This window comes from Dipteris shenzhenensis, chromosome 20 (assembly GCF_047967505.1).
Source record: "Dipteris shenzhenensis isolate YYH24624 ecotype China chromosome 20, Dip_SZ_1.0, whole genome shotgun sequence".
Classification (NCBI taxonomy): Eukaryota; Viridiplantae; Streptophyta; class Polypodiopsida; order Gleicheniales; family Dipteridaceae; genus Dipteris; species Dipteris shenzhenensis.
The window spans coordinates 29,785,480-29,812,841 of NC_141615.1; the positions used below are offsets into that span (position 1 = coordinate 29,785,480).

The 27,362-nt window shown below is 48.2% G+C and overlaps 1 protein-coding gene across 7 annotated transcripts in view; it reads right to left on the reverse strand.

Annotated features, from left to right (window-relative positions):
• The window catches only part of RRF (ribosome recycling factor, chloroplast precursor), a 51,729-nt gene that overhangs the window by 19,138 nt on the left and 5,229 nt on the right, over positions 1-27,362 (reverse strand). For all 7 annotated transcript variants that reach the window (XM_087391929.1, XM_087391930.1, XM_087391928.1 and 4 more), the window contains exons 2-7: positions 27,116-27,229; positions 13,747-13,897; positions 13,572-13,641; positions 11,650-11,745; positions 11,291-11,388; positions 11,037-11,148 (exon numbers count right to left, since the gene is read on the reverse strand). In XM_087391929.1, the coding sequence (XP_087248055.1) occupies positions 11,037-11,148; positions 11,291-11,388; positions 11,650-11,745; positions 13,572-13,641; positions 13,747-13,897; positions 27,116-27,179 (591 nt within the window). In that variant the 5' untranslated portion in view covers positions 27,180-27,229. The remainder of the gene's footprint in view (positions 1-11,036; positions 11,149-11,290; positions 11,389-11,649; positions 11,746-13,571; positions 13,642-13,746; positions 13,898-27,115; positions 27,230-27,362) is intronic.

Here is a 27,362-nt window from a genome sequence, read left to right on the forward strand (position 1 = left end):
GTATGCGGTCCCATGAGGACACCTGCTTTTATTATGTTACATTCATAGATGACTTCAACAATTACACTTGGGTGTATGGTCTTGAGGCAAAATCAGATTTTTCAAACACTTTGTGGCTATGGTTAAAAATGAGACAAGACTCAAGGTGCAGACACTTCGCATAGATAGAGGGGGGGAGTATATGTCTCATGAGTTTGAGGCATCTTTTAAGAACAAAGACATCACGCATCAGCTTACAGTGAGGCTTACACCTAGAGCTGAGTGCAAGAATCGCACTCTTATGGAAATGGATAGATGCATGCTTACCAGTAAAAAGTTGCCTCACAGGTTTTGGCTCGAAGGCCTCATGTGTGCAAACTATGTTTTGAATCCGGTTCCCACAAAGGCTTTGAAGATAGTCACTCCCTATGAGGCATGGCATGGGAGAAAGCATTTAATGGATCACTTCAGGGTTTTTGGTTGTGTTGCATATGCCCACGTGCCTCTTGAGTTTCGACATAAGTTGTCAAATAAGGCACTTAAATGCATTTTTGTTGGGCACAGTGCACAAAGCAAAGGCTATCGTCTCTACAATCCTGCTACTCGCAAGATTTTTGTGAGTTTATATTTTCAGAAAATTCAGCACATACACATGCTGAATTTACAATTTCAACTTCTTCAGATGATGTCTTTGAGGGGATGCTTCCTATAGCATTTGGTTTCCCACCTGAGGCTCATGCTGAAAATCAGAATTTACAGCAACTTCCTCCTCATCCACATGCCCCGATTCAACCACAAGCTGATTTTGTACCTCCGCAGGGTGTGAATGAAGTTGTCAGGCAAGAGATTCAAGAGATACACGCAACCAAAACAGTCCCGAATTAGTTGCTACAGACTCTCGGGGAGAGTAGGCTTGAGGCCCCATTGCCTGGCAAGACTCATAGTGCAGTGAGGCACGCAAGGGAGGCTCTTTCAATTGAGACAGCTTATGCAGGTACTCTTCTTGATGAAGAAGAACCTGACTCTTTTGAAGAAGCAAAGGATAATGTGCATTGGATGCATGCCATGTACAATGAATTGCAGTCCATTGAGAAAAATCAGACTTGGGATGTTGTGTATTTGCCACCAGGTAAGCATGCCATTGGTACCAAGTGGGTTTTTAAAGTGAAAAGGGAGCCAGATGAGTCCATTGACAGGTACAAGGCAAGGCTGGTTGCCAAAGGCTATGCACAGAAGAAGGGCATAGATTATGAGGAGACTTTTTCTCTTACATCCCGGATGACCACCATAAGGTCACTTATTGCCATGGCTGCAAATTTTGTTTGGAATGTCCATCAGTTGGACATAAAAACAGCTTTCCTTAATGGGGACTTGTAGGAAGAGATTTATGTCAAACAACCTCCTAGATTTGAACTTTCTGGAAATGCACTTCAGGTTTGCAAGCTTAACAAAGCTTTATATGGGCTGAAACAAGCCCCACGTGCATGGTATGCCAAGATTGATGCATTCCGGGTAAGTAAGGGGTTACATAATAGTCCCACGGAAAGCACCCTCTGCATCAAAAAGGATGGGGGGGATATTTTGGTCATAATTCTTTATGTAGATGGCATGCTGCTCATAGGGTCAAATGACGAAATAATTGCAATTTTCAAAGCTGAGTTGAAAGCTGAATTCGACATGACACATTTGGGCATGTTCAATTTTTATTTGGGGATCCAGTAATACAAGACAAGCATGGCATCGTTATGTCTCAATCCAAGTATGTGCAGAAGCTCTTGAATAGGTTAAACATGCATGATTGCAAGCCTATAGCCACTCCCATGGAGCCGGGGCTGAAGCTTACTATGTATGATGCACGCAAATCAGTGGATGTCACAATTTACAGCCAGGCTGTTGGATGCCTCATTTATTTGGCCAATGTATTGTAATAAGTAGGTTAGAGGCACTTTTCCCTCTTTGAGGTTTTTCCCCCTAACAACAGTCTAATCCCTAGCTATGGTTAGTGGATAAGATAGGATTTTATCACTTCGACAAAACCCCTCACTTCTCTTTTGTACTTACTTCATTTCAGTCCACTATTCAATACACTTAAGTTCAGCTCACTCTCTCTCTCACTCTTGCTCTCCTTTTGTTCACATTCTCTTCAATAGCAAACAAGTAACCCTAAACCAAAACTCAGTTTATACACCACATACACGCAAGTGGGCAGCCCTCGCGGACTGAGCAAGAGAGAGGAAAGGCCTCGCCTGTGTGTCCTCCGATAAGCATCTGGCTAGAGCTCCCTGCATATAGCACTGAATCTTCTCTGACCCATCTGCCTAAGAAACCCAATCTCCTCATAGTGCCCTCCAAGAAAGACGACTCCACCCTATCGTAGGCCTTCTCAAAGTCTAGGAGAAGGACGGCCAACGGCTGTGACTCCTCTCTGGACCAATCCACTGCCTCCTAGAACGTGAAGATGTTGTCCAGGATGCTACGCTCTTGGACAAACCCTGGATGATGTCGGTAAGATGGGGCCGTAACCGCAAACTCAAGACCTTGGCGAGGATCTTGTATGCAGTATCAAGCAAAGTGATCAGCCTCCATTGTCAAATGTCTGACCTATCTTCCCCTTTCGGGATCAAACAAATCCACCCCCTGCTCAAAGACTAAGGGAGAAGGCCTGTGTCAAAAATCTCCTGGCAAGCTAAACCAAAAGGGGTGGAGATAATCTGCCAGAAGTTCCGAAAGAAGGCCGGGATCAAGCCACCCTCACCCAGGCACTTCTGGGTCGAGAGAGCCTTGAGGGCTTCCCAGAGCTCCTCATTTGTGAAAGGCTTCCCAAGGATGAAAGGTTGCATCAGGAGCAGCTCATGTGCAGGAAGATGGCGGGGACACAGTGTCTTGGATCAGGCCTGGCATGAGGCACTCAGTGGACTGCAGCAGGACCCTATGAAAGGCGCGCTGACATCAGCATGTGTACGGAGCAGGGTACAAAGCTGTACGGATCTGTACGGGCTGCTGCAGGGCAGTGTACGGAAGAGGTACGGCCATGACAAGGCGCCGGCAAAGGGCTGCAGCAAGGCGCAGTATAGTGGGGGTCTATGGGCAGGTATACAGCCTGCAGCAGGGTCTCCAGCAGCAGAAAAGGGGAGCCTAGCAGCAGCCCAAAAGGGCCTGGCTAGGGCCCTTATATAGGGCTGGTTGGGCTGAGCCAACCAGGTCGGTTGGGCCAGCCAACCTAGTCTGTCCAGTCGGCCCAGTCAGGGCAGACTGGTCGGTTTTTTCAGCAAGGCCCTAGGCCTATAAAAGGAGAGGCTCTTGCCTCATTTCAGCATCCAGCAGAGCAGCTTTGGAGGAGCAGACAGGAGCAGCAGATAGGGCTTCCTTGGGCCTTTTCCCAGGAGGTGAAGGAGACCTAAAGAGTGCTGCAGACTTAGCTCCAGGGAGAGGCTGAACCTAGACTGTCTTCTAGGGCAGAAGGTTGCTGAGATCATCATCTTCTGGAGCAGCCATTCACAAGCAGGTTGGAGCAGTGGAACAGTTATCTTGGGGCCTACATTCAGGAGGACCAAGGGGACCTGTGTGCTGCAGACAAAGCTTGGCAGGGGCTGCCCACCTAGGCTGATTCACAGGCAGTAAGGTGGAGAAGAACACACTGGAAAAGTCTACAGACGCTCGAGGTGGAGCACACGGGCTCGAGTCTAGAGATAGCCAGCTGATAGGAGAAGGACCTTGTGGTAAGATCAGAGGACCACACTATTGGTGGGACTCTGGATCTATCTCTTTTGTATTGTGTCCATAGTTTTGGACGGAAATATATATTTTGGTGGTTTCTCTATCTGGCCGGTTCATTGTCTATCGATGAGTCTGCACACCTATTGTATGCACATAAGTAAAGAAGTTTGTGATTCCACACCCACACCGCACACTGTGTGAGCTCCTGGGCATTACTATAAGTCTTCCGCTGCGTGTACCCTCTGTTGGGTTATTTTCTAACAGTCTGCGCGCTGGGGCATACACATTCAGGATCCCGATCCTGGACCCTCCCGTCTGAACTCCCATCCAAACTGCCTGTCCTGAATGAGCTCGATCGTAGACCTCTGGGGCCAAAGTCTGTGAGACTGAGATGCAGACCCCTCCACTCCGTCCTACCGCAAGGGACCACTCCTCTGGACCTCTCCCTGGGAGAAGGTGATGGCGTTGTCTGATGTCTAAAGCTGAAAACATGTGCTCCTAAATCATAAGGATGTCCACTGCCCGTCCTACCGCTGCCCTCTGCAACTCCTGTCGGAGTATCAGGTACTGCAGCTCGCTACGAACACGGTCGTGGAGCCCGTGTACATTCCAACTCACTATGGTCCAGCTCATAAGGACGAGGGAGTCGGGAACAAGGCTCTCTTGTGAGTGGGTGCCTGTCCCAGAAAGACTGCTTTTCATTGTGTCTGCCCTTGCGATCTCAGGACCTCGCCCATTGTAGTGACACTGGGTTGTGGTGTGCATATTGGTCATACAAATGGCACACCACTTCTCATTTAAAGTACATTCCAAACGGGGTGTGTCGGAGATCCCACTGCACTAATCAAACCCCCCTTTCGGGGCTGAAGGACCATGAGCGTTACCTCCAATGGTAGAGGATAAGAGTCCGGAACCTCCAGATAGTTCAAGGGTCCTAACCTCCAAAAGGCCTGCGGTAAGGGACGCCCAGGCTAGAGGTTAGGGACCATGACTGGGAAGGCGAGCCTCGTCCCTCAAGATCCCTCCCTGAACGGGCCTGCTGCTGGGATGAGGAGGCAGAACGGGGCGTCATCGTTCCCTTGCCGGCTGGTAGGGGTGTCAAAGCAGAAGAACCTACTGCTGAAGTGGAGAGGGGGACAGCAGGAGAGGGAGCGGTGGGGACACAAGGGATAGAGGGAGGGGGGCAGGTGGTGAGGGTGACTATAGGAGGGGGGGTTGGGCGAGGGGGGAGGGGACGGGGGGAACCCTAGAGGGGGAGGGGGAAGTGAAGAAGAAGAGGGGGAAGGGTCTAGCGGGGGAGGGGGAGGAGGGAGAGGAGGAGGGACAAGGACCACAGGGCCCCTGTGCTCGTCAAGCTCGCCGGGGCTGTGGATCGGCTCCTCCGCTGTCCCCATTGGGCTAGCGTCTACAGCGTCCGCCATCGCCGCATCTGGAGGTCCTAAGGCTCGCTGCTGCTGCTGCTGCTGCAAGGGTGGAATCGGAGGTTGAACCTCCGAAGCTGGAGGACCGTCTAGATGGGCGGTGGCCCCTGCCGCTAGAGGAGGAGGCTCCTGATGTTCCTCCTTCGAGGCCTCTCGGTCAATCCTGTCCCTCTCTCTGCAATTGGCCCTCTGCTTGCGGAGCTTGCGGGCCTGCTTGCTTGGGTTCTTTTTCTTTTTAACTTGGGTCCAGTCTCCTTCTGAGCGGGTTACCCAAGGGGTTCGAGACTCCCGCTGCTCCTGCCTGAGAGGACGCTGGGCCCGGGCCTGCTGACTCTGTCTACTCTACGGAGGGGAGGGAAGGCGCACGAGGGAGGGCACGGGGGCAATCTCTGGCGAGGTGACCCATCTGTCTGCACCGAAGACACTGGCCTGGTAACCCAGAAATCTCCACCCTCTGGCAAAGTGTGCCCCTTCAAGGGTCTCGAGAAGGATCAACTCTGGGAGGGACTCTGGGCTCTCAACCACCAGTCTGATCCTGGGGACTCCATCATTTGCTAAAACTGAGGCGGCCGACTCTGGCAAGGACTCGAGCACTGTGCCAAATGCCCGACCAATGAAAGGGAGGATGGCTCGATACTCCTTGGGAAGCCCTGGGAAGCGAAGTGTAACTGGGAAACGTGGAACATGGTGTCTTATCCATGTCCTCAACTGTGAACCCATGATACCAAGGAAAGAGGTAAACAAGATGTGGGCCGAGGAGGATGGGCATCTGCTCCACAAGTGTCAAGGCAGTGTCAGGGGAGCTCAACTGGATGAGGAAAACGCCGCGTCCATAGATGGTGACCTCCTGGATGTGGTCTCCTTCTAATGCCAAGCTCGCTTGGATCCACTCTCACACCTGTCTCCGTGTAGGCGTGAGGCCCACAATTCTGCCCACAAGCGCCTTGTCCCGGAGGGACTGAACTGCCATCTGTACCTGTTGCTTGTCAGCTGGGGAAAGAAGAACCTTAACGGCCGTGGGATTCGAGGGTGCTTCCATAGAGCCCCTCTGGCCAGACCAAGGGTCCTCACCACCAAGGTTTTCTTTCGCCTTAACATGCGCAAATGCTCCCGCTGCAGGGAGAAAAACGTCAGAGGGGGAGGCGAAGACGAGGCAGAGTGAGGGGGGGGGGGGTTAAGGACGGATGAGAAAGGAGGAAGGCAAGGAGGGCGGAAGGCGGAGAAGGAGGGGGGGGACGAGAAGGTGAGGAGGGAGAGAAGGCGAGGGCAAGAGGCAAAGAGAAGGCGGGAGAAGGAAGCCGACGGGGGGGGAGGAGAGAAGGAGGCGGAGAAGGTGGAGGGGGGAGGAGGTAGGGGCGGCAAGAGGCGGAGAAGGCGGCTGGGAGAGGTGGTAGAGGCGACCGAAGGAGGTGGGGAGGGGCAGCGGGGGAGGCGGAAGAAACAGCGGGGAGGGGAGGAGGAGGGGGAGCGGGGAGCCGAGGCGGGGGGAGGCGGGGAGGGTAGGCGAGGGGAGACAGGGAGGGGGGCGGAGAGGTAGCGGAGGAGGTAGAGGGAAGAGGCGGCGAGGGGGAGCGATGGCGGAGGAGGTGGAAGGGGCTGCAGGAAGGAGGAGATGTCGGGAGGGGGGCAGCGGGAGCAGCCAAGTATCCCTAAAGAGTCTTGGAGCTCACCATGGAGAATCTACATTCCATGAGTGGTATGGTTATACTTGCCTTCACATCACGCAAGCCAGCTATTAAACCATAATCTTTTACTCCCCGACCCAATGGGCAGTCTGCGAAACGACTTCTTCTTTGTCTTCTTCTTTCTTTCATACCCCTTATCCCCAGCGAGCATATCGGAGCCTATGCTCATTCAATCTCATGCACACGGTTCCTAACATAAAATCCCACCTCTTCGTAAATTTTCTTCACGCTACTTTCTTGCTTAGCATCTACCAAGGACACATATTTATCATCCTCTCTTTTCTCAATCAAATGAGTGCAATCGTATTTCACATGCCCCCTTTCATTGTATTCAAAGCAGAAAATTGTTTGTCCGATATCGCAGAGCCCTTGAGCTGCTTAAAGTCAGCCATCATGTTCACGTGGGGTTGACATGGTAGCTGTATTATCCACGGTAGAGGGATCACCTATCACAACTAGAGTTAGAAGGCATGGGCACCATAAGTTCTACGTCTAACGTCATCTTCCTCTCTTTGGCCACTGCTACTTGTAAAGTAGATGCATAAGTCTAGGGACATTTGCCTACAACCTTCCATTCAATCAAGGCTCTAGACCCCACAACGAATTGATTCAATTTGAGCTTTCGAGCCTAATCGTGGGTACAACTGCTGCTGGCCTTGCTAGCTCACCCTCCATGCAACCGCTGCCTCATACTTGCCCCATACTGACTGCAAAACAAGCCTTAAACTATTACCATATTCCCCTTCCAAATGAACTAGCCATCCACTTGCACCAACAGCGCATTTGGGGATTCCTTTGCCCCAAATCGTCTTTTGAAAGTGTCGGCTATAGCTCCCAATCATTTCTTACTGCCTCCAAGAATGTCTTATTCCAGGCCAGTGCCATCGCCTCCAAAAAATATAGAAGGAACTATGCCCAAGAAGCGTCTCGCCAAACCTGACATCCAACTAGCTCTGACAAAGCTTCAAAGATAGGCCTCAACATTTTCCCCTTCCTTGGTCAGCTAGGCAACAAAAAGACGTGACTTTGGTGATGCAGAGGAAGAAAGGACAGGGGGGAGGCAAAATGCAGCACCCTGGATTGTTCCCCCTTGGGCCTCAAACAGAGGGGCAAAGGGGTAGCAAGAAAAACTACAATTCTATTAAGGATAGGCACTTTCTTGGTAAGCTATGTGAATGACTTAAGATCACATGGAGGTACGTGGAGCTGTCACCAAGTTGTAAATATTCCAAGCAAATAGTCAAGTTGACCTTTTATTTGACCATGGTCAAACAGTTCTTCCTTTATTTTACCATGGTCAAAGGGTTCTTTTAATTGGCCAAAGCATTGTTCAGTCAATGAGGCTTGGCTTCGGCCAAGGAGGGTTACCTCAAAAAATGGAACTTCTACCATCGTTGCACACTATTGTATCACACTGTTGAGTGGACGACTAGTATGGGCATGGCAACTCTTATTTAAATCAAGCACCCGCCCGGTTAATGGAGTTCTAGCAGGTCCATAACACTTGGTGGAAAAGGTGTGGCAAAAAAGACAGAAAGCAAGGACCATCAGATCTCCCTAGCTGCTCCCGCTGCCCGCCATCTCCCTCCAGCCCTCTTCCGCCGCCTCCTTCCCCTGCCATCTCCTTCCCGCCTCCTTCTTGCCCCCCTTCTCCGCCTCCTTCCCTGCCTCCCCCTTCGCCTCCTTCCCCGCCTCCCCCTCTGCCTCTGCCTCCTTCCCCACCTCCCCCTCCACCTCCATCCCGCCCCCTTCCCCGCCTCCTTTCCCTTCACTACCTACCCCGCCTCCTTCCCCATGTCCACCCCCCTTCTCCGCCTCCCCCTCTACTTCCTTCCCCGCCTCTTCCCTTTCTCGACTCCCCCTTAGACCCTCGGTCCTTGGGTGCGTTCGGGTTTGGGTCGCAAGGGCTTCGTCGAGGTGCCTCTTTCCTCAAGGGCTCTCCTAGCCTTTCTTGGGGCTGAGGCAGCTTCCCTGCCCACCTTCCAGATGGCTTTTCTTTTTCTTTTCCCCTTCTTCGCAGCAGGAGTTTTTGTGCTTGTTCAAAGAAATAAAATCTTGATGGTGACCCTTGAGGGGCTCTATGGCAGCACCCTCGAATCCCACACAAAAGTTATGGCTCCCAGAAGAATGGCCAAACTTTGATCCCAAGAGGGTCCAAAAATGATGATGTGGATGGAGTGTATGTGTGTGATGTGGCACTATGGGTCACATGCAAAGCTTGTTGCTCGTTGCAGAGCTATTGAGAGTTGTTATTAGCGTGCTGTAGTCAAATGGCAGCTGCTTCACGTGAGTGTTAGAGAACTATGTGAGATGGTTGCTCGCTTGTATGCTTCGTAGTGGGTCGTGGAAGCCCGTTTGGGTCTTGGCCAATGGGCTTTGCTTGTTGGCCATCATTAGGAGTCGTCTTAGAAGCCATTGCACCATGCCTTGCATAGCTGTAGAAGTCGTTGCTTCTAGCAGTGGGCTAAGTCGCACATTAGTTAATGTTACAAGCCAAATACAATGAATCTAGGTTTCTTAGGCTTCCCATGTATGTTCACCATTTCAAGCCTTCAAAATACGAAGCTGCATTTTGGATCACCCATGTTGGTGTCACAGGACCGTGTAAGACTGGCCTATAGCCAACATGTGCATGAAATGCAACGGTGGAAAATGGGCCTCCTGAAGGCTCACATATGTACATGTAAAGGGGCTTTTAAATTCCCTTCTTCCTTGTCTATTTTTTATCAGATATATTCTAATCTTATTTCTGCATCACAGCGCATGTGCATGTGGGTGTATCCATTTATTAATTTATGCATGTGTGTGTGTGTGTGTGTGTGTGTGTGTGTACATAGTGCCATCACTGTATAAAGTGCTATTACTTCCGCCTTGGATTTCTGACAGAGCAAATACTGTTTGGCATATGGATCGCCCACTAAAGTGGTGGAGAAAAAGGCTGCGTCTCCTTTGGCATTATAACGTCCCTCTTCGACAACAGCTTTTTCTTTGGCGAGTCCTGCTTGGCATTTTTCCATCTGGCCAGCTACTTGCACACAGACATATTGCTCCGGCCGTTTGTCATAGATGCTTACACCCCACTGAATCTGTGCTACACATTTTTTGGTTCTGTCCACATACTTGCACCTTCATCGCTCTCATCCGACAGAGGCTTCGAGCGAGATTTCCTACTATTACTTTTGGCAGGCTTTTCTGGTTGTTACAGGGTTTTGATTTATTTTTTATATGGGTATGCTACTGGGCACTATGGACTTTATGGATGGACAAAAATCATAGAGTCTTTGGTGATCCCCTTTTTTCATCCTTTATTTTTTTCAAACGATCTCTGCAGCAATCATTCTATGATTGTGTTCAAACTCGTTTGATTGATCAGGATGTGTATACAGCTTATACTGAGATCTATAGTTGAGTAATAGTTACTTCAGTTTTGAAGTAACTATGAATGTAATTATTTTACAGCAATAGAAGATTTCTTCACCAAAAAAAAAAAAAGTGTGTGTGTGTGTACATAGGTTGATGTGGGTAGTCTTGGGTGAGATATTGGGCTCTTTGGACAATCTGGAGTGAGCATAATTTGGCATACTTGGGTCAGCAGATTCACAAAGTCATATGAATCTTTCCGAGCCTCATTGCGGCAATCCTTATATGATGCCTGCCATGAGGGTGATATAGATGCTTCTTGCATAGAGCTTTTCTTTTTATGTTTCTGATCTTTGGGATACTCTCCATTTTTTGGAGACTTCCAATCTTGTAAATTTATGACCATATAAATACAGCACTGGATATTACTAAAAAAAAAGTGTGTACATAGGTTGCACAACAGGCACGCACACACACAGATATTGGTAGATGGGTTTGCCCTTCTCTAAAGTCTAGGGAGAAACATAGAAAAGAACCTACCAAGGATCCCACGATTCATACAACAGAAATTTTTTGTGTATTCATATCACAAATATATTTGTTGCTGAAAGGATTACATGTGCTTAAAGCTTCGATGCAGGTGGCCTAGCTGATCCAAATGACAGAAAAGACAGAAAAGACAGAAAATTGGAATGAAGAGGAGAGCTTAGCAAAGCCTTCTATATCCAGCTAAGAAAGCTGTTTGAAAGTAAATTTCATCACTGGCAATTGCTCCATATGAAAGATAAAGGTAGGAATTCATTGTTGCAATGCACTACTAAATGCATAGACCACTCAAGCAATAAATCAAACTAAACTGAAGATAGGAATTCACCTTCCTTCTGTCAGCAGTTAGCTGGGGAATGATCAGTCGAATAACATTTCCATCATTGCTTGGGGTCAACCCAATATCAGATTTTGAAATAGATTTTTCAATCGCACCAAGACTGCTTCAGAAAAGTACAGTCAGCAAACAAAAAAGCTTGCATACTAAGGTAAAATTTTAATCTTGCATATTGCTCTAATTGTTCTATCTATGATGGCAGATCTAAACATAGAATATAAGATAATCAATAAGGAGTCAAGCACCTCGACTTATCAAATGGTTGTATGAGAAGCGTGCTTCCATCTGGAGTGCTCACTTGAGCAATACTTTTCAAAATAACAGAACTGCCATAATATTCCACCTGTCACCATGACAGCTCTTGATTAAATTAAAAATGCATGTATTTTTTGCAAAGACAACTCATAACCTCCAAACGGTGATAAAGAAGGATGTATTCTAGTTTTAAACAAAGATACAAAGGACTGAGGGCGATCACCCAGTGATGACAAAATTTCTAGAAAACGAAAATGCATCGAGGTTTTGAAACAGATAGGTGGTCATTACAGAATCCTTAAACTTTCCTTGCTGGTCAAGTAGAAGCAATGTAAATAAGAAAATATACCTCAACTCTGTCAAGTAAAGATGGACTAGCCCTTCCAGTCCTGACCGTGTTGAAGTTGTTTTTCACAGATTCTAAGGTCTTCTCCATCCGCTCTATCTGAATATCATGCCAAATACATAAGACCTCTTTAAGCTCATAATTGCAGCCGTTGTTGGGAACAACTAGAACATCACCTCAGGCAGTCATAAGTAGCTCCTTGTGGAACTAACGTTCTTCTAATCTCAGCAATTTTTAACTTTGGAGAGCATTCGTATTCCTTAGCCCTTTGAAGTACAACAAATCTCTGGATTTCTGAGTCCCTTGAGGAGCCAAACTTAACTTAATCATGTAATTCTAAATAATGTGCCTTTATCTATCTAGAAAGTGTGTTTATCCAGCTAAAGAATGTGCCTTTATCTATCTAGAAGGTGTGTTTCCGTGCAGTTGCGTTGTACCAATAGAGTTAATCCATTAAGTACATCCCAATGGAGGTAATGCCCATGTTCGGAAAAATTTTACATCCTGGTGCTAGATGTGAATCTCTCTTTGCTGGTGCATCTGGAAATTGGAGTTTGTTTTTAAAATTATGAAGTGAATAGTAATTCTATTAGTGGACTTGTGTGTATGTTACCGAGGAGTGAAAGGTGCAGATTAAAAGTTGTTTGTTTTTATTTTCCCAGGATCGGCACCTTTAGGATTGCTGATTTGTATGTTTGGTTTTTTGGAAGGGCCTCTTACAGCTTTGTGTTGCTGTTTAAGTTACCATGTAAGTAAGTCACCTCATGTATCACAAGTCGCTGAGGTATAATTCTTTGTCATATTTCTGTGAGTAAATGCTTTTTTTCTGTCACACTTTCACAAGTGACTACTTGTGAAAGCTCAACTTTATTTGTCACCCTTTCACAAGTGACTACTTGTGAAAGCTCAGCTTTTTGTGTGTTAACCCTTTCAGGATTCACTGCTTGTGAAACTTAACTTTCTTTGTGTCATCTTTTCACAAGTAAACCATTCCAGAAGTTGAGCTTTCACAAGTGTGTAGTTGTGAAAGCTCAACTTCATTTGTCACCCTTTCACAAGTCAATCCTTGTGAAACTTAAATGTCTTTTTGTGTCATCTTATCATTCAAGAAGCTTCACAAGTAACTACCGATGAAGGTTAAGATTCGTGAGTAACTACTGCTAAAGCTTTACAGGTAACTCGTGAAGCTTCAGGTTCACAACTTGTGAAGCTTAAGATCTATGGGTAACAGATCGTCACATTTCAAGAAGCTTGAGATTTATAAATAGTTTTTCATTCACAACTTGTGAAGCTTCAAATCCACTAGTAACTCATAAATCTTGACAACTAACTTGTAAATCTTGACAAGCCCTGCAGGTGTTTTCTACATTTTCACTCCGCGAGGGATTCGCTGGCTGTATAGTTCCCCCACTTGGCTGTTAGCCCCAGTTCCAGAGATACCCTAGGCAGTGAGCTGGGCTTCTCTGGAACAGGCCGGTTTTTCTTTCAGCCTTTTCCGGTTTTTTCATACTCAGCACCTTCGGGGCTGTTGTCTTGTATGAAATCTTTCAAGCATCAATAGAAGGTTCCTTTGTTTGAAAAAAAAAAAAAAAATCTTGACAAGCCAGCTGAAGAATCACAACTCAAGAAACTTAGGATTCACAAGTACTTATGAAGCTTCAAATGCGGAAGTGCTTGTGAGGCCTAAGATTCACACTTGACTGCTTGTAGTCACAAGCAATTAGTTGTGAAGCCTCGGATTCTTTTCTCTCAGGGTTTAGACCTTAGCAATATATGTACTTCCAAGTCTCTTGAATGTCAAAACTAAAACAACTTTTTATCTGCACCCATCAGCTCCTTTTTTTTCCCCAGAGAAAAGGAATTTATCAAGTTCAACAATACACAAGGGTGAATGAGAAAAAATGTGAAAAAGAAAGAAAACGCACAGCATCCTCTTCAATAAGTTCCTTCTCAGCTTCAACCTCTTCCGTGCTGGCACCTCTACAAGGGATCACCCTGCAATCAAAGCCTGCTAAATGAGTTTCAACCTGCTGCAGGTTGATAAAGAGTAATATTGCCACAAAATCAGAAAAGAGCCCATGTCCTTTAATGAACTTTTACCTTTTTATTTGACTCTGGTTTTGGACCCTTAGGACTCGAGAAAGCCGTCTCTTCACCCAATCAGACCGCTGACTTAACTGCTGGGTTCTCAAGAGACCATTCAGCCATATACAGCTACAATGTACATTCGACGCATTGCTATGATTTTGGCCTGCATAGATAAGAGAGTGCACAGCCCCATATCATCGTGCTAACTTTATTTGTTCTTCGCAGTCCTTTCAATGAGCCTCATTCTAGCATTGATCATTTCTAAATTTCTGTATACACTCATAAGAGGAAATTGAGTTCTGAAAAAAAAAAATAAGTATATGAATAAAAGCTGGGATTTATTAAAGCTCGATCTACCCTAATACTTGCAGAAGTTAAACACATTCTACCATAACACACAATCATCAACTGATCTATCCAGGGTTCAGTGCCAGTGTCAATCATGAAGGTAATTTCACTAAAAAAAGTAAATCATGAAGGTAAGGTTCCACCTAATTCTTCTAAATAGAGCATACTCCTCTTTGGTCATGCAAATTGTTTTTTTGTTTAGCTAATCTAAGATCATATTAGTTGGAGACTTGAGCCTTTTATTCTATTTTTATGTCACACCTTGTTCTTTTGAAGACTGTCTGTCAGATAAAATTTGGTGCTATCTTAGATCTATGTTGATATAGAATATTGTATACATTTAGTGCAACAAAATGCCATCCCTTTATTTAGACTTTCTATTTTTGATGATATGACTTGAAAATGATGAATGAATAGGATGATTTGAAAGTAAATGTTATCATAATGGACTAGCTCATTGTATGTGGCCTCAACCTAGGTTCGAAACCTAAAAGCTCTACTTCAGCACGGCCCTGTTTAAAAAACACTTAGCAACAACAGGGAGGCCACTGGCAGCCCTCCCACGGATGGTGGATCTTCATGATGGCCCTCCTTACCATCAAGGACTCCCCTCTAATGGGGAGTCCCACGAGGGTGTGGCATCAATTTTTGACACATGTAGTCCACTATGCAAAGAGGAGATTGAGCTCCAACCACTCATCTAGCGCCCAGATGTCCACAATCCAAAGGGCCATTGGTGGGATTGTGGTCCAGCCATATCCATGGGGGTACAAGCCGTCTCTCAAAGCAGCCAAAGGAGAGTCTTAGGATGCTAAGGCATATTAGAGGAGCAAGACACAGACTTCAAAAGATTAAGGCTGCCATTCCAAAGCTCGGCAAAGGCTTTGAGACGACGGATGAGGACACCATGGTCCGATAGAGGGGTCAGTTCTCCAAGACCGGAGTATCTCTCTTAGCCTGTTACATGGACCATCATTATAAGTGCTAGAAAGGTGGGATCCTCCACGACATGCCCTCACCTATCTTCTTCAGTATAGGCACGACATGAGAACAAGAGGTGATAGCCCAATGATTTTGGAGCTGCCCGTCTGCACAAAGGATCTCGCAGTGTTCCCATAGGATCGTTGCACAAGTGTGGTGGATCCAACTCAAGTCTTCACGTGAGGGGTGGTTGTCCAGAGAGAGGGCCTTGTTGTGGGTGAGCCCACCCCCGTGAGGATAGAGTAGGACCAGGGTTGGGAGCCCACCTGGAACCATGTTCTTGCCAGGCCCTTGTAGTGGTTCCAGCCCTTGTCTAGGGGTTTCTTTGGCCCGTATGTATGCCACAGTGGCTGGCTGTGGAGGCACCCTTGGTGGGCGAGGAGAGGTGGCCCTGTAGGCAGCTCTGTGGGGCATGATATCCAACTGTCAGGTCGGTTTGGCAGGCCCCAGCAGAGGCGTGGCTTGCTGAGGTGGTCCGACCTGCTGGTCAGCCACTTAGCAGCCTCTAGATGGCTGCGTTGCAGCCCCCCATGTGGCGGGTCCCAGGGCAAAGGGTGTCGGCCCTCTAGGAGGCACCCTTGGTGGGCGAGGAGAGGTGGCCCTGTTGCAGCTCTGTGGGGCATGATATCCAACTGTCAGGTCGGTTTGGCAGGCCCCAGCAGAGGCGTGGCTTGCTGAGGTGGTCCGACCTGCTGGTCAGCCACTTGGCAGCCTCTAGATGGCTGCTGCAACGCAGCCTCCCATGTGGCGGGTCCCAGGGCAGAGGGTGTCGGCTCTCTAGGAGGTGCAGGGCTGTGTGCCAGCCCTTTATAGAGGCAGGTGGTCATCCATTGGCCTCTCTGCTCGTCAATTGGTTAGAGCAGGCGATCGTCCATGCGCCCCCCTGCTGGTTGGTTGGTTGGGACAGGGCGTGACCCTATATACAGGGCCCTCTCCCTTACTTGTTTCCATCTTATTCTTGGGGCACTTCTCCCATTGTATAGAAGAGGTTTTCCCCAACAGGCTGTGGGGTTTTGGCCTGAGACCACTTGCAGTTCTCTCTCTCTCTCTCTCTCTCTCTCTCTCTCTCTCCATTTCTGTTCATTTCCGCTGCACTTCTTACATGGTATCAGAGCCACAGTTGGCTAGAGACCCGAATAGCGGAGGGAGTGTTGAGCCAGCAAGGTGCTGTTCGGAGGTGTCTTTGAGGAGGAGTGTAAGTGAGGAGTGGACTGTTCGGATGCCCAGCAAGGGGTGACTTTGAAGCGTGTTTTCAGATCAGAGAGGCCATGTTCCTGAGAGATGGATAACGAGGAGTGAAGGTACATTGGGCTGTCAGCCCCTTCATCCTCTTCTCCAGCCCTATCCTTTCTTCAACCTTTTGTCCCCTTCTATCCCATCCACCTTCTCTTTCAGTTCAGCTCTCTCTTCACTCCAACATGGCAGAGAACAAGACAAAAATCCCAGTTTTGCCCACGTTCCCGATTGACCGACAATTGGATGGGCTCAACTACGGAGTCTTACGGGTGATGATGGAGTTTGAGTTACAGTCATATGATCTAGCAGATTTCATATTGATAGGAGTTGCCAAACCAGATCCCCTTGCATCCAATCTAGGCATCCTGGAGCAAAAGGCCAAGTCCATGTCTCAGCTCTAGGACCGTGTCAATGCAAGGGTAAGGTCGTTCATTTTCCTTAACTGTACTCTTTAGGTGATTAATCACATGAAGCACACATGATGGTGGCCAAGAGTTTATGGGAGCACTTGGCATCCCTCTTTAATCAAACCTCTCCCATGAAGAGAATTTTTCTGGAAATATCGTCCGAGGACATGGCCATAACTCTCTTGTCCCAGTTATTCTCTCAATATGGGGCCTTCTATTCATCCTTGATAACAAGTGGAAGGATGAATGTGTTGGCCTGGGAGGAGCTTCTCCCGATGGTGCTTGACCAGGAGGAAAGATTTGTAGATCGTACCTATGAAAGTCAGCCTGAGGCTTTCTCAGCTGAGCAGAAAGGATGGAAGTAGTTGACAACAGACGAACGAGAAGCACTCAAGGCGCCTTGTACACATAATCGATGTGGCCCGAAAGGTCATTATTGGCGGCAGTGTCCCCAAGGGAACGGTGAGGGGACCAGTATCCTATTAGACATATCCTATTAGACAGTGTTACCGCAGCGACAACGTATACTCCAGCCTTCTAGTAGCAAAGGCAAGATGCGCTGCCGGCTGGCTTTCAGGATCCACATGGAGGATTGCTTGCTTGTTTGTAGTAGCGGTACCTGCCAATCAGGTGCAATAGGAAGGGAGTCTTTCACTGAGCAGGCTTTCAGGCAGGGCCTAGAGCCATGAGGGGTTGTTCCTGCTGACTCAAGTGGCAGTATGTTACTAGTATGTCTTGTGTCTGGACGTTATGACCTGGTAGATCCAGAGGGGGTCTCCTAGTGTTCCGCTGCAACTATCGTCTGATGAGCTGCTAGAGATCCGAATGGGTCAACAGATTGCCAATGAATCCAGACATAGTTGATTGATCTTGTGAGCTGCTATATGCCCGTAGTCATTGGAGCACTGAAGCTCATCGATCTTGCGACAGTATACCAATTTGAACTTGAGAGGGGGCTATCTAGCTCTGAGATACATGTGCCCATGCAAGGAAGCAGACCTTGCACCAGTGGCAGTATCACTTGGATTAGTGTTCCAGTATGTTCTATTGGAGTGATGTACCTGTACCAACAGTTGGATTGTTGTACCAAATGACCCATTGTACCAATACCGAACCAAAGGAGTGTACCAGTACTGGACCCTTGTACTAGTACCAGACCAAAGGAGTGTACCAAGACCTCGGTCCTAGGAGCTGCAGTTCCAAGTTTCTAGTGATCGTGCAGAGGCGGTTTGCGCCAAGAGGGGGCTTCTTCAACCGTACATGTGACGGTCTTTAGTAATGGAGTTTCTGGCAGTGAGGGATGGGGGGGAGTATGTGTATGTGTACGTGTATATTAGAATGTATATGTATATGCATGCATGCATATATGACTTAAAACAACCTTGAGATACAAAGTATAAAAACATGTACAAGAGAACAAGAGAGAGAAAGAAAGAAAGAAAGTTTATAAGCCTGCTATGGGTCTATGAGACTGATAGAAAACCTGATACAATGGGACCATGGATCACATACTAACACTTAGGAGTGTCATAGAGGAGGCCAGGGCATGGAGACGGAGGGTCTATTGCTGCTTTGTGGATTTCCGCAAAGCCTTTTATACAGTACCACGAGCATGTCTCATTAGGCTATTGCAGGATCTGGGTTATGGGCCGGAGATAGTTTGGGCTGTTATGGCACTGTACGAGAGGGTTTCCAGCAGAGTTCGGACAAGGGGTGGATGGACAAATGAGATCATGAGCACCATTGGGGTCAAACAAGGTTGTCCACTCTCACCGACCCTGTTTGGCCTTCATATAGACGAGCTTAAGTCTCTTATGAGGACTCTAGGAGGAGATGGTTGTCCTCTAACCAGGTACTTACTCCAGATTCTTTTATACGTTGATGATGTGGTACTCTTATCCTCGTCCGCTGAGGGGCTCCAGAGACATCTAGATGCACCTTTGGCTTTTTGCGGGTCCCATGACTTGAAGGGGTAAAACCAAGGTTATGATCTTCAACACCTCCAGAACAGTTGCTCATCATACACCTACCTGGGAGTCCTTTTCTATGGACCTATCTTCACAATGAGACCGGGGATGTAGAATCAGCTCAGTAGAGGTTACGTCTCCCTGGCCCGGCTGGAGAGACAGTGCTTCCACTCGCATTTTCAGGACCCACGAACCAAGGTTCTCCTTTTCAACTCCTTGGTCTGACCTACGAGCATGCACGGTAGCAGTTGCTAGGGACTAGATCTCCTTGACACAGTGGGCTCGGGTGGAGAGATTATAGGTTCTCTTGTTATCACGGATGATACGCAACAAGACATCTATCCCCCATCAGATCATTCAAGTTGAGTTCAGGGCATCTCCACTGTAGTTAGATGCGCCATTCCAGACTATCACTTATCTCTACTGTGTGCATGCTTATGGCTCCTGTACCACAGGGCGACGTAGGCTACCTTGGTTGGCATTAGCACCTTCTATGGCACTAGCATCCCAAGGTGGTCAAAGATGCTGGTATGCGCACACATACGGATGGTTCGAGAGATTGGGTTTCCATATAAACAGGCTACCACCCTTCTAGTACAAAATTGATGCTCCGTTTGTCCCGTTTCGGGGCAACGAGTTCAACCCGATCATTAGGGAGGATCTTCCATAGTTACACACATTCCGGACCTGGCTAGCACAGATAGAGCTTCCTATGAAGCTCAATTTCTATCGAGACCACTGTCTGCACAAGGTTTCATCATCCCACCAGGGTACACTCATCCACCTACCGCACTCACTCAGGATTGGCCTTGGGCAGCTCCATGTGTCATTGCACCTTCTTCGTATCGAGAGTGGACGAGCAGAGGGGATACCGAGAGAGTGTCATATTTGCACATTATGTGAGCGCCATGAGGTGGAGTCAGAGGAGCACGTTATCTTCCGTTGCCCAGTCTACTATGAGATTCGTGGACGATACCACTGCCTTTTCAAGGACGGATTCGAGGGCCTCTCCAGACTCCTCTCATACTCAGATCAGAGATGCCTGGCAGCCTTCATCCATGAGGCGGCCCGACATAGAGAGCGTCTCATCAGATCGTGGAGATAGGGGCAAGGGGCCTTGCCTGACCCATCCTAGAGTATGATCACAGAGCTCTTCCAGGCAGAGCAGGTTGTCTCCCCATCCACAGAGAGCAGGAGAGCAGAGACCTTGAGACCCAGATGTGGCACACCCGACAGAGGACAGACGCACATATCACACTCCCCCACATCTCTTCTATTTTCAAACCTGGGGTACGGCCGATCAGGGTTACTATGGTGCTCGTCAGGCGTCGAGTAGCAGCCATGAGGGCACGACGGACTACTCATCCAGATAGCAGACAACGATCCATTACAGGCTTCTTACTTACACCACCTAGCCCGTCATTAGATGTATCTTGGCGTTCTCTTATGCACTCTATTGTATCAGGCTGCATCTCCACATCAGGGTGATGATGCTAGGATGGCTGTATTGTTAGAAATGACCCAACAGAGGGTATGCACAGCGGCGGAAGACTGATAGTAATGGCCAGGAGCTCACACAGTGTGCGTGTGGGGTGTGGAATCACAAACTTCTTAACTTATGTGCATAGATGCGGAAGCCAGTAAGTAGACAATGCTAAGAGACAAATATAGAAGCAACACTTTATATTTCCGTCCGTCCAGAAACTAGGATAGGATACGATACCAAAAGGTCCTTCTACTACAAGCCTGGCACTTCTAGATATCTAAGACCGCGTGCTCCACCTCGAGCATATGTAGACTCTCTGTCTAGATCCCTCCACCTTGCTGTCCGGAAGCCAGCCTAGGTGGGCAGCACCTTGAGCTCAGTCTGCAGCCCTATGTCAGCCTCCTTCTCCTCCTGTGTGTAGGTCCAAGGGTGGGCCTGTGGCTGCTGCTGTCTGCTCCCCAACTGCTGCTTCAAGTAGGGCCCCCTTTTATAGGGCAAAGCCCTACTCAAAATAGCCGACCCAAACTGGCCGACTTCAGGGTCTGTTTGGGCCGACCCTGGTCTGTAGGAATACGTGTTGTAGGCAGCCCCTTTTAGGGCCCTTGTGGACCCCGCCTAGCCACGTGGCTTTCAGCCATTGGCCCAGGCAATGCAGCCCTATATCCCGACCTGCAATGGTCCTCTTTTGCTGCCCAAAACCTGTCCATCTGTTGCCTGCTGGTTCCGCCTCTGTTCAGTCTCCTTCTGGCCCTAGAGTCACCTTCCCATGCTCCGTACACCCTGCTGTGTGCACCCGCACATGTCCGTTTATCAGCTGATGTCAGCATGCCCTTCACAGGGCCCTGTTCCAAGCCGTACGCCTGTGTTTGCTTTGACCGCTGCCCACATGGCAGCTCATGTGCTGCCCATGTGACAGCCCCAATATCTCCAGGTCTACCTCCTCCATGCTCTCCTCATAGGGGGGGCTTACAGATGGGGAGGTAACCATTCCAACATGTATATGACTATGATGACATGTATGATGATATCACTGACTATGTCTACACACTTTTTCTAGCATGGGTTAGGATGCTTGCTTAGTAGGCGGCCATGTCTAGAGACCAGTGCAGGGTCCCCGCTTCTGAAGTCTTTTGCCTCCATAGTATCACTGAACTCATTAAATAGCTTTGCAAGGATAGGGGCTAGGATATCAATCCCGTATGCAACAAGCTCAGTGCATAAACCCTCGTGATCCTTCGCTCAGCCATTGTGAAGCTTCATGACCGCGCCTTTGAAACCCCTCTTAGTGAAAAGAGTGCAATGCAAGAGATCAAGAGTGGGCTTGTTGGGGATGTCATATAGTGTGTGTTGTGCCAAACTTGAGTATCTGTGAGTGGCGAGGGGGACCGCCACTCAAGAAACCGTCGCCCTAAGTCCTTGGAATTATTATTGAACAGGATGTTCAGTGGTTCATCATCATTTCGGCAAACAAAGTTTCATTTCTTCTGGCGAACTAGACGGCGATACTCGCGTAACGTGCTTGGTTCGCTTGGTAGGCCATATTGGGATTCGAATCGGCGTTGTCGATGAAGTGCCTTATACTCATCATCGTACCAACTATTACATGGCACAGACCCTAGAGGCAATGGACGGTTAGAATGTGTGATGTACGAGAAGGCGTGAAGGGCAGCCTCATGTAGTGATCGGCTAATCAAAGTGGTCTGGTCCTCTAGGAGAGGTATGTGGTCAATATAAGTGAGTAGACTATAGAGTCGTGTAGAGTATCTAGGTGAGAGGTTGTGATCGAAGTGTATGTCGTGAAAGGTAGTGTAAGTGGGCGGTAGGTGGTATAGCAAGGCAAGGAGTGGTGATATTAAAAAAGAGATATGTATGATCAGCCCCAAGTGGAGGTGGTGAAACAGAGAAGTCCGTGATGTGTAATGTAAAGGCAAGGAATACCAAGATTTAATCAACCACGCTAGCCCCCCCTTCCTGTGGAAAGCAGGTGAAGCCACTGGAGGAGGCCATCGCTCGAGACCATTATAGAGAATGAGATTGTGCGCCGTACCTAGATCAAGTACTGCATGTCCATAAGAAGTGATAGGGACCCGCCTATCAACGTCGGACACTCGTGATATGCCAACATCAGCAAGATCTATGTCGGGAAGTAAACAGTATCCTCTCGAAAATCCAGCAATGGCACCTGGCGTGCTCCTGTCCTCGCATTGAAATCCCTCACTAGGAGAACATCTCCGCGCCTTGAAAAATCCATGATATCCTTGTGGAGGGGTGTGTATGGTGATATCTCAGCCTCCTCCCGTATTGCCCTGGCAAAGTGTGTGGTCTCTGGTGGGAAGTAGCAGATAGCTATGAAGAGATCGCGACCGGTAGTGCATCGTAATCAGATCCAAAGAAACCGATGGGTCTATGAGACTGAAAGAAAACCTGATACAAATCACAGTAAGGATGGAGCTACTGAAACGAGCATCATCACCCATGCTGAATCCTAAGTCTGATCATACATAATCAAATCAAATACATCTGGATGTAACAATGAAAAGAAAAGGACTGGAGCGGAGCGGAGTCCTCCGTATGTCATGTCGCCCTAGCTAGTGCATAGCCGGTGATGGGACGCTCGTGCCCGTCAAGGGGTGTTGTACATCTCGGTCTCCTGGACGAGGCTCGATGCAAGACCAGAGCCACCGTGACTCCCGTGGGACATATCCCAGATCTAAAAAATGACAGGAGGTCCCCCAGAGTAATCTATGTGTCCCCTCGATGTCTCGTGTGTCATGCTGCGGTCGTCAGGTCGAGTTCTCTGTAACGTCTGTGGCTAGAGACTAGACGATCAATGTCACTCGATGGGAAGAACTCTGTGACCCTGCTCTAAGAGGTGTCTGATGATGTGGCCAAGCCCCGTCGCCTGAGTAAGTACTCTCTGTGTCGGACCCCCTCGTGAATGAAGGCCACGAGGCATCTCTGATCTGGATAGGCGAGGAATCTGGAAAGGAGCCCGGAGCTGTCTCTGAAGAGGCAGTGGTAGCGACCTCCGATCTCGTAGTACACTGGGCATCTGAAAATAAAATGCTCCTCCAACTCGACCTCTCGACAGTCGCACAATATGCATAAGCGATGCTCCCTAGGAATTCCCTCTTCTTTTCCGCTCTCTATGCGCAGGCGGTGTGATGATACCCGAAACTGTCCGATGGAGATCCGTAGTGAGTGAGGCATATGAAGCTCAGTGTACCCCGGTGGTGTGATGAATCCCTCCTCCGAAATACTCAGCTTCACTGGAAGCTCCCTTGGCTCCAACCAGGTCCTAAAGGTGTGTAGCTGCAGGAGATCCTCACAAATGACCTGGTTGGTGTGTGGCCCAATCGGGATGGTGGGTGGGAGTACCGAAGGGGCATCTAAACTGTACTGAAAAGGAGGTATCTTATCGATGTGGAACCCTAGTCTCACAAACCATCTGCGAATCCGTGCATACCAGCATCGCTCGTCTCCCTCTACTGCCAACCTCATGGAGGAATCGAGAGCCAACCATGGCAACCTCTGTCTCCCTGATGTGCAGTCCTCATGTAATCTAACCCAGTGTAGATATATAATGGTCTGAAAGGCTGCATCTAGCTGGAGTAGAGAAGCACCAAACTCAGATTGCATGATGTGATGTGGTACAGACGGTTTTCCCCGGATCATCCGTGAGAGCATGATGATCTATAGGCGCTTCACCCGTATCCACTCTATCTCTGACATGTCAGGCCCCCAACAAGGGCTGCCATACATACCGGCTGGTCGGACCAAGGAGTCGAAGAGAAGAGCCTTGGTCCGAGGGTCCTGGAAGTGGGAGTGGAAGCATTGTCTCTCTAGCCGAGCTAGTGAGGCGTATCCCCTACTCAGTCTGGCCTGCATCGCTGGTCTCATCGTGAAGATCGGGCCGGAGAAGATGACCCCCAAGTAAGTGTATGAGGATACGATCTCAACTAGTGACCCACCAAAAGTAAAAGTAAACTGCTTCCGTTGCATGTTTGCTCAAGAGGTATTAAAGATCATGACCTTGGTCTTGCCAAGGTTGACCTCCAAATCATGGGACAAACAAAAAGCCTGCAGTGCATCCAGGTGTCGCTGGAGCCCCTCGGGTGTGGACGACAAGAGTGCCACATCATCTGGATAAAGAAACTCTCTCATACAGTGCCATGACTGCCCAGATGATCTCTTGATCAAATCCCAGTGTCTGTAGACGTGTGATGAGACGAGCTCGAGATCCTGTGTCAAAGGCTTTGCGGAAATCCACAAAGCAGCAATATACCCTCTACTTCCATGATCTGGCCTCCTCAACGACACTCCTGAGTGCGAGTATGTGATCCATAGTCCCATGGTCTCGCCTGAAATCGGCTTGACCCTCTGCTCTAAGCCCTCTCATCTCTGCGAACAGGCTGACCGACACATCCAATACAGCTGCATAGATCTTGGACATCACATGTCCAATCATGATAGTCCTATAGTTACTCAAGTCCATGGGATCCCCTGCCTTATGGATGGGGGTGATGGTGTTGAGTGTCCAGGTGCGGGGGAAGCCAAGGCAAATAGCGTCATTGAATAGCTTTGCTAAGATCGGGGCTAACGTGTCGATCCCATATGCGATAAACTCAGTGCATAGCCCCTCGTGATCCTTAGCTCTCGGCCATTGTTCGCATCCTTGACTCCCCCTCTGGTGAACAACTAGCAAGTGGTGGGGCGACGTGTGTGTATGAGATATGGAGTGGGCTGGTGTGGGACATCATAAAGATGGTGTGCATACGTGTGCCAGACTCTCGTGTCGGTGAGGGGTGATGGAGACCTACGCTCAAGGAATCTCTGCCAAAAATCCTTAGAGTTGTTGTTGTACAAAATGTGCATCAGCTCCTCATTTCGACGAAGAAATGCCTTCTTCTTCCGACGTACGAGACGTCGATACTTGCGTACCGTGTCTGGGGTGTTCGGGAGGTGACATTTGGTTTCAAGTCGAAGCTGTCGGCGATAAGCCTTGCACTCCGCATCGTACCAATTGTTGCAGGGTACAGAACCAAGAGGTGGTGGTCTAGTGGACTGTGTGGTGTGGGGAAAGATTTGGAGGACAGCCTCGTGGAGTGTGCCACTAATCAGGGCAGCACGGTCCTCTATGAGTGGTATGTGATCGATGTAGGTTAGGAGCCTGTTTAGGCGTCCAGAGTAGGCCGGTGAGAGGCTGTGATCAAAGTGTATGTCGTGGTAGGTGTCATGCTTCCTATGTGGTGTGTGTGGTGTGGCTAAGCGTGGGGTGGCGATAGTGAAGAATAGGTATGTGTGATCAGCTCCTGGAGGAAGTGGTGCTACGGTGAAGTTGGTGATACATGAAGTGAAGGTAGGGGATCCCATGATGTAATCTACTACACTAGTGCCCCCCCCCCCCCCCGCGTGGGAAGCAAGTAAAGCCACCTGAGGAGGGCCATAGGTCAAGCCCGTTGTAGATGATGAGATCATGCATCCTGCCCAGATCAAGGAGCGTGTGTCCATATGGTGTAACAGGCTCGTGTCGGTCCGACGAGGTCCTAGTCATACCTGCTCCGTCTAGGTCCATGTCTGGTAGCATGATAGAGTCGTCTCGGAAGTCTAGGAGTGGTGTCTGGCGCATGCTCGTCCTAGCGTTGAAGTCCCCAACAAGAAGAACTTCACCGCGGGCTGAAATGTTTGGGATATCCTGATGTAAGGGTGCATATGGTGATGTCTCACCCTCCTCTCGTGCCACTCTGGCGAAGTGGGATGTGTCTGGCGGGAAGTAGCATATTGCTATGAAAAGGTCACGGGTGTCTGTGTGTCGGGATCCGGATCCACATGAATCGAGAGTGTGCGTCCTTCCTCTCAATGGAGATGGCTCTAGCGAGGGAAGACCTGTACAATACTGCGACCCCGCCTAATCCTCGAACTCCTCCTGTATCCCTCGTCTCATCCCTAAAGGCTGACTCCCATGTGTAGCCACTGACTATCCGTAGTGGACGCACTGGGCTCTGGTGTGTCTCCGTGTAAAAGACTATGTCTCGTCCTGTATAAAACTCTGAGAAATTCCATGGGTGGGTCTCGGAAACCTGAGTCTCATAGGCCATGAAACAAGAAATTGTTTCAAAAAACAAATGAAACAAGGAATTGTTTCAAAAAACAAGATTTCCATTTCATTGTCTATTTCTCCTTTTACCTATTGCACCGTTGCTCAACAATGCTTTGGAGTACCATACTGCAAAGAATTGGCATCATGTTTACACAGTTGATCAATTCCTCTGGGACTATCTAAGACTACTCACTTTCCTACAAGACGTATGCTTTACCAGGACCTAGTTTACGTTACTTAAACCTTTGCATTTTCACAAAAAATAAATTCCCCATGTAGACATTGCATGTCAACATATTGTTATCTATGTGATACGGGGGCATGCCACAGGTCCTCTCTCAGAATATTTCTGCATTTGAATAGCCTATCCCTCAAAAAGTGTGTGAACATTGGTCTCATAATCACCTATTAATGTTTGGCAAAGTCTCCAACATACTGCAGATATAAGTCAAGGCAACATAAAAAGATATGCATCTTCAGCAAATTTGCGGATTGATGCTGGCTTTATTTTGCATGTCTGTCAAACGTCAAACTACATTGTCTAGAAAAGCAAATAAAATACTTACAAACTCACTGACTCCAACTGACGTGTCAATTCCTAGTAATCACAATAGTCACAAGATGTTTTTTGGACAAAAGATTAACTTGACTCCAACTGACCTGTCAATTCCTAGTAAACACAATGGTCGCAAGATGTTTTTTGGACAAAAGATTAACCTAAAAAGAAGATCTGCAGGACATACATGTGCTTTATTGATGCCGAGTTTTCAACAACACAATGTGGCAATACAAGTTTTTGAACATAAATAGCCACATAAGAAGAAGAGCTGCACACTGCAGATAGTAAGTCGCCTACATGTCATTTTATTGATGTTGAGTCCATAAACTAAAAAGCCTTGCATGGACACCGAATGTGCCATTCTTGTGCTTGCTTTGAGCTTCCACCAACAAAGGTTCCAATTCTTTAACACTGCCATTATCAAGGAGGCCACAATACCAAATTGAATCAAGACAGCTATTAGCATCATTTGTCTTTATAAGTGAATCCTACGACTGAGAACTCAACATAGTACCTTCAAAGCAAAGGAAGAGCCAAGCAGCTT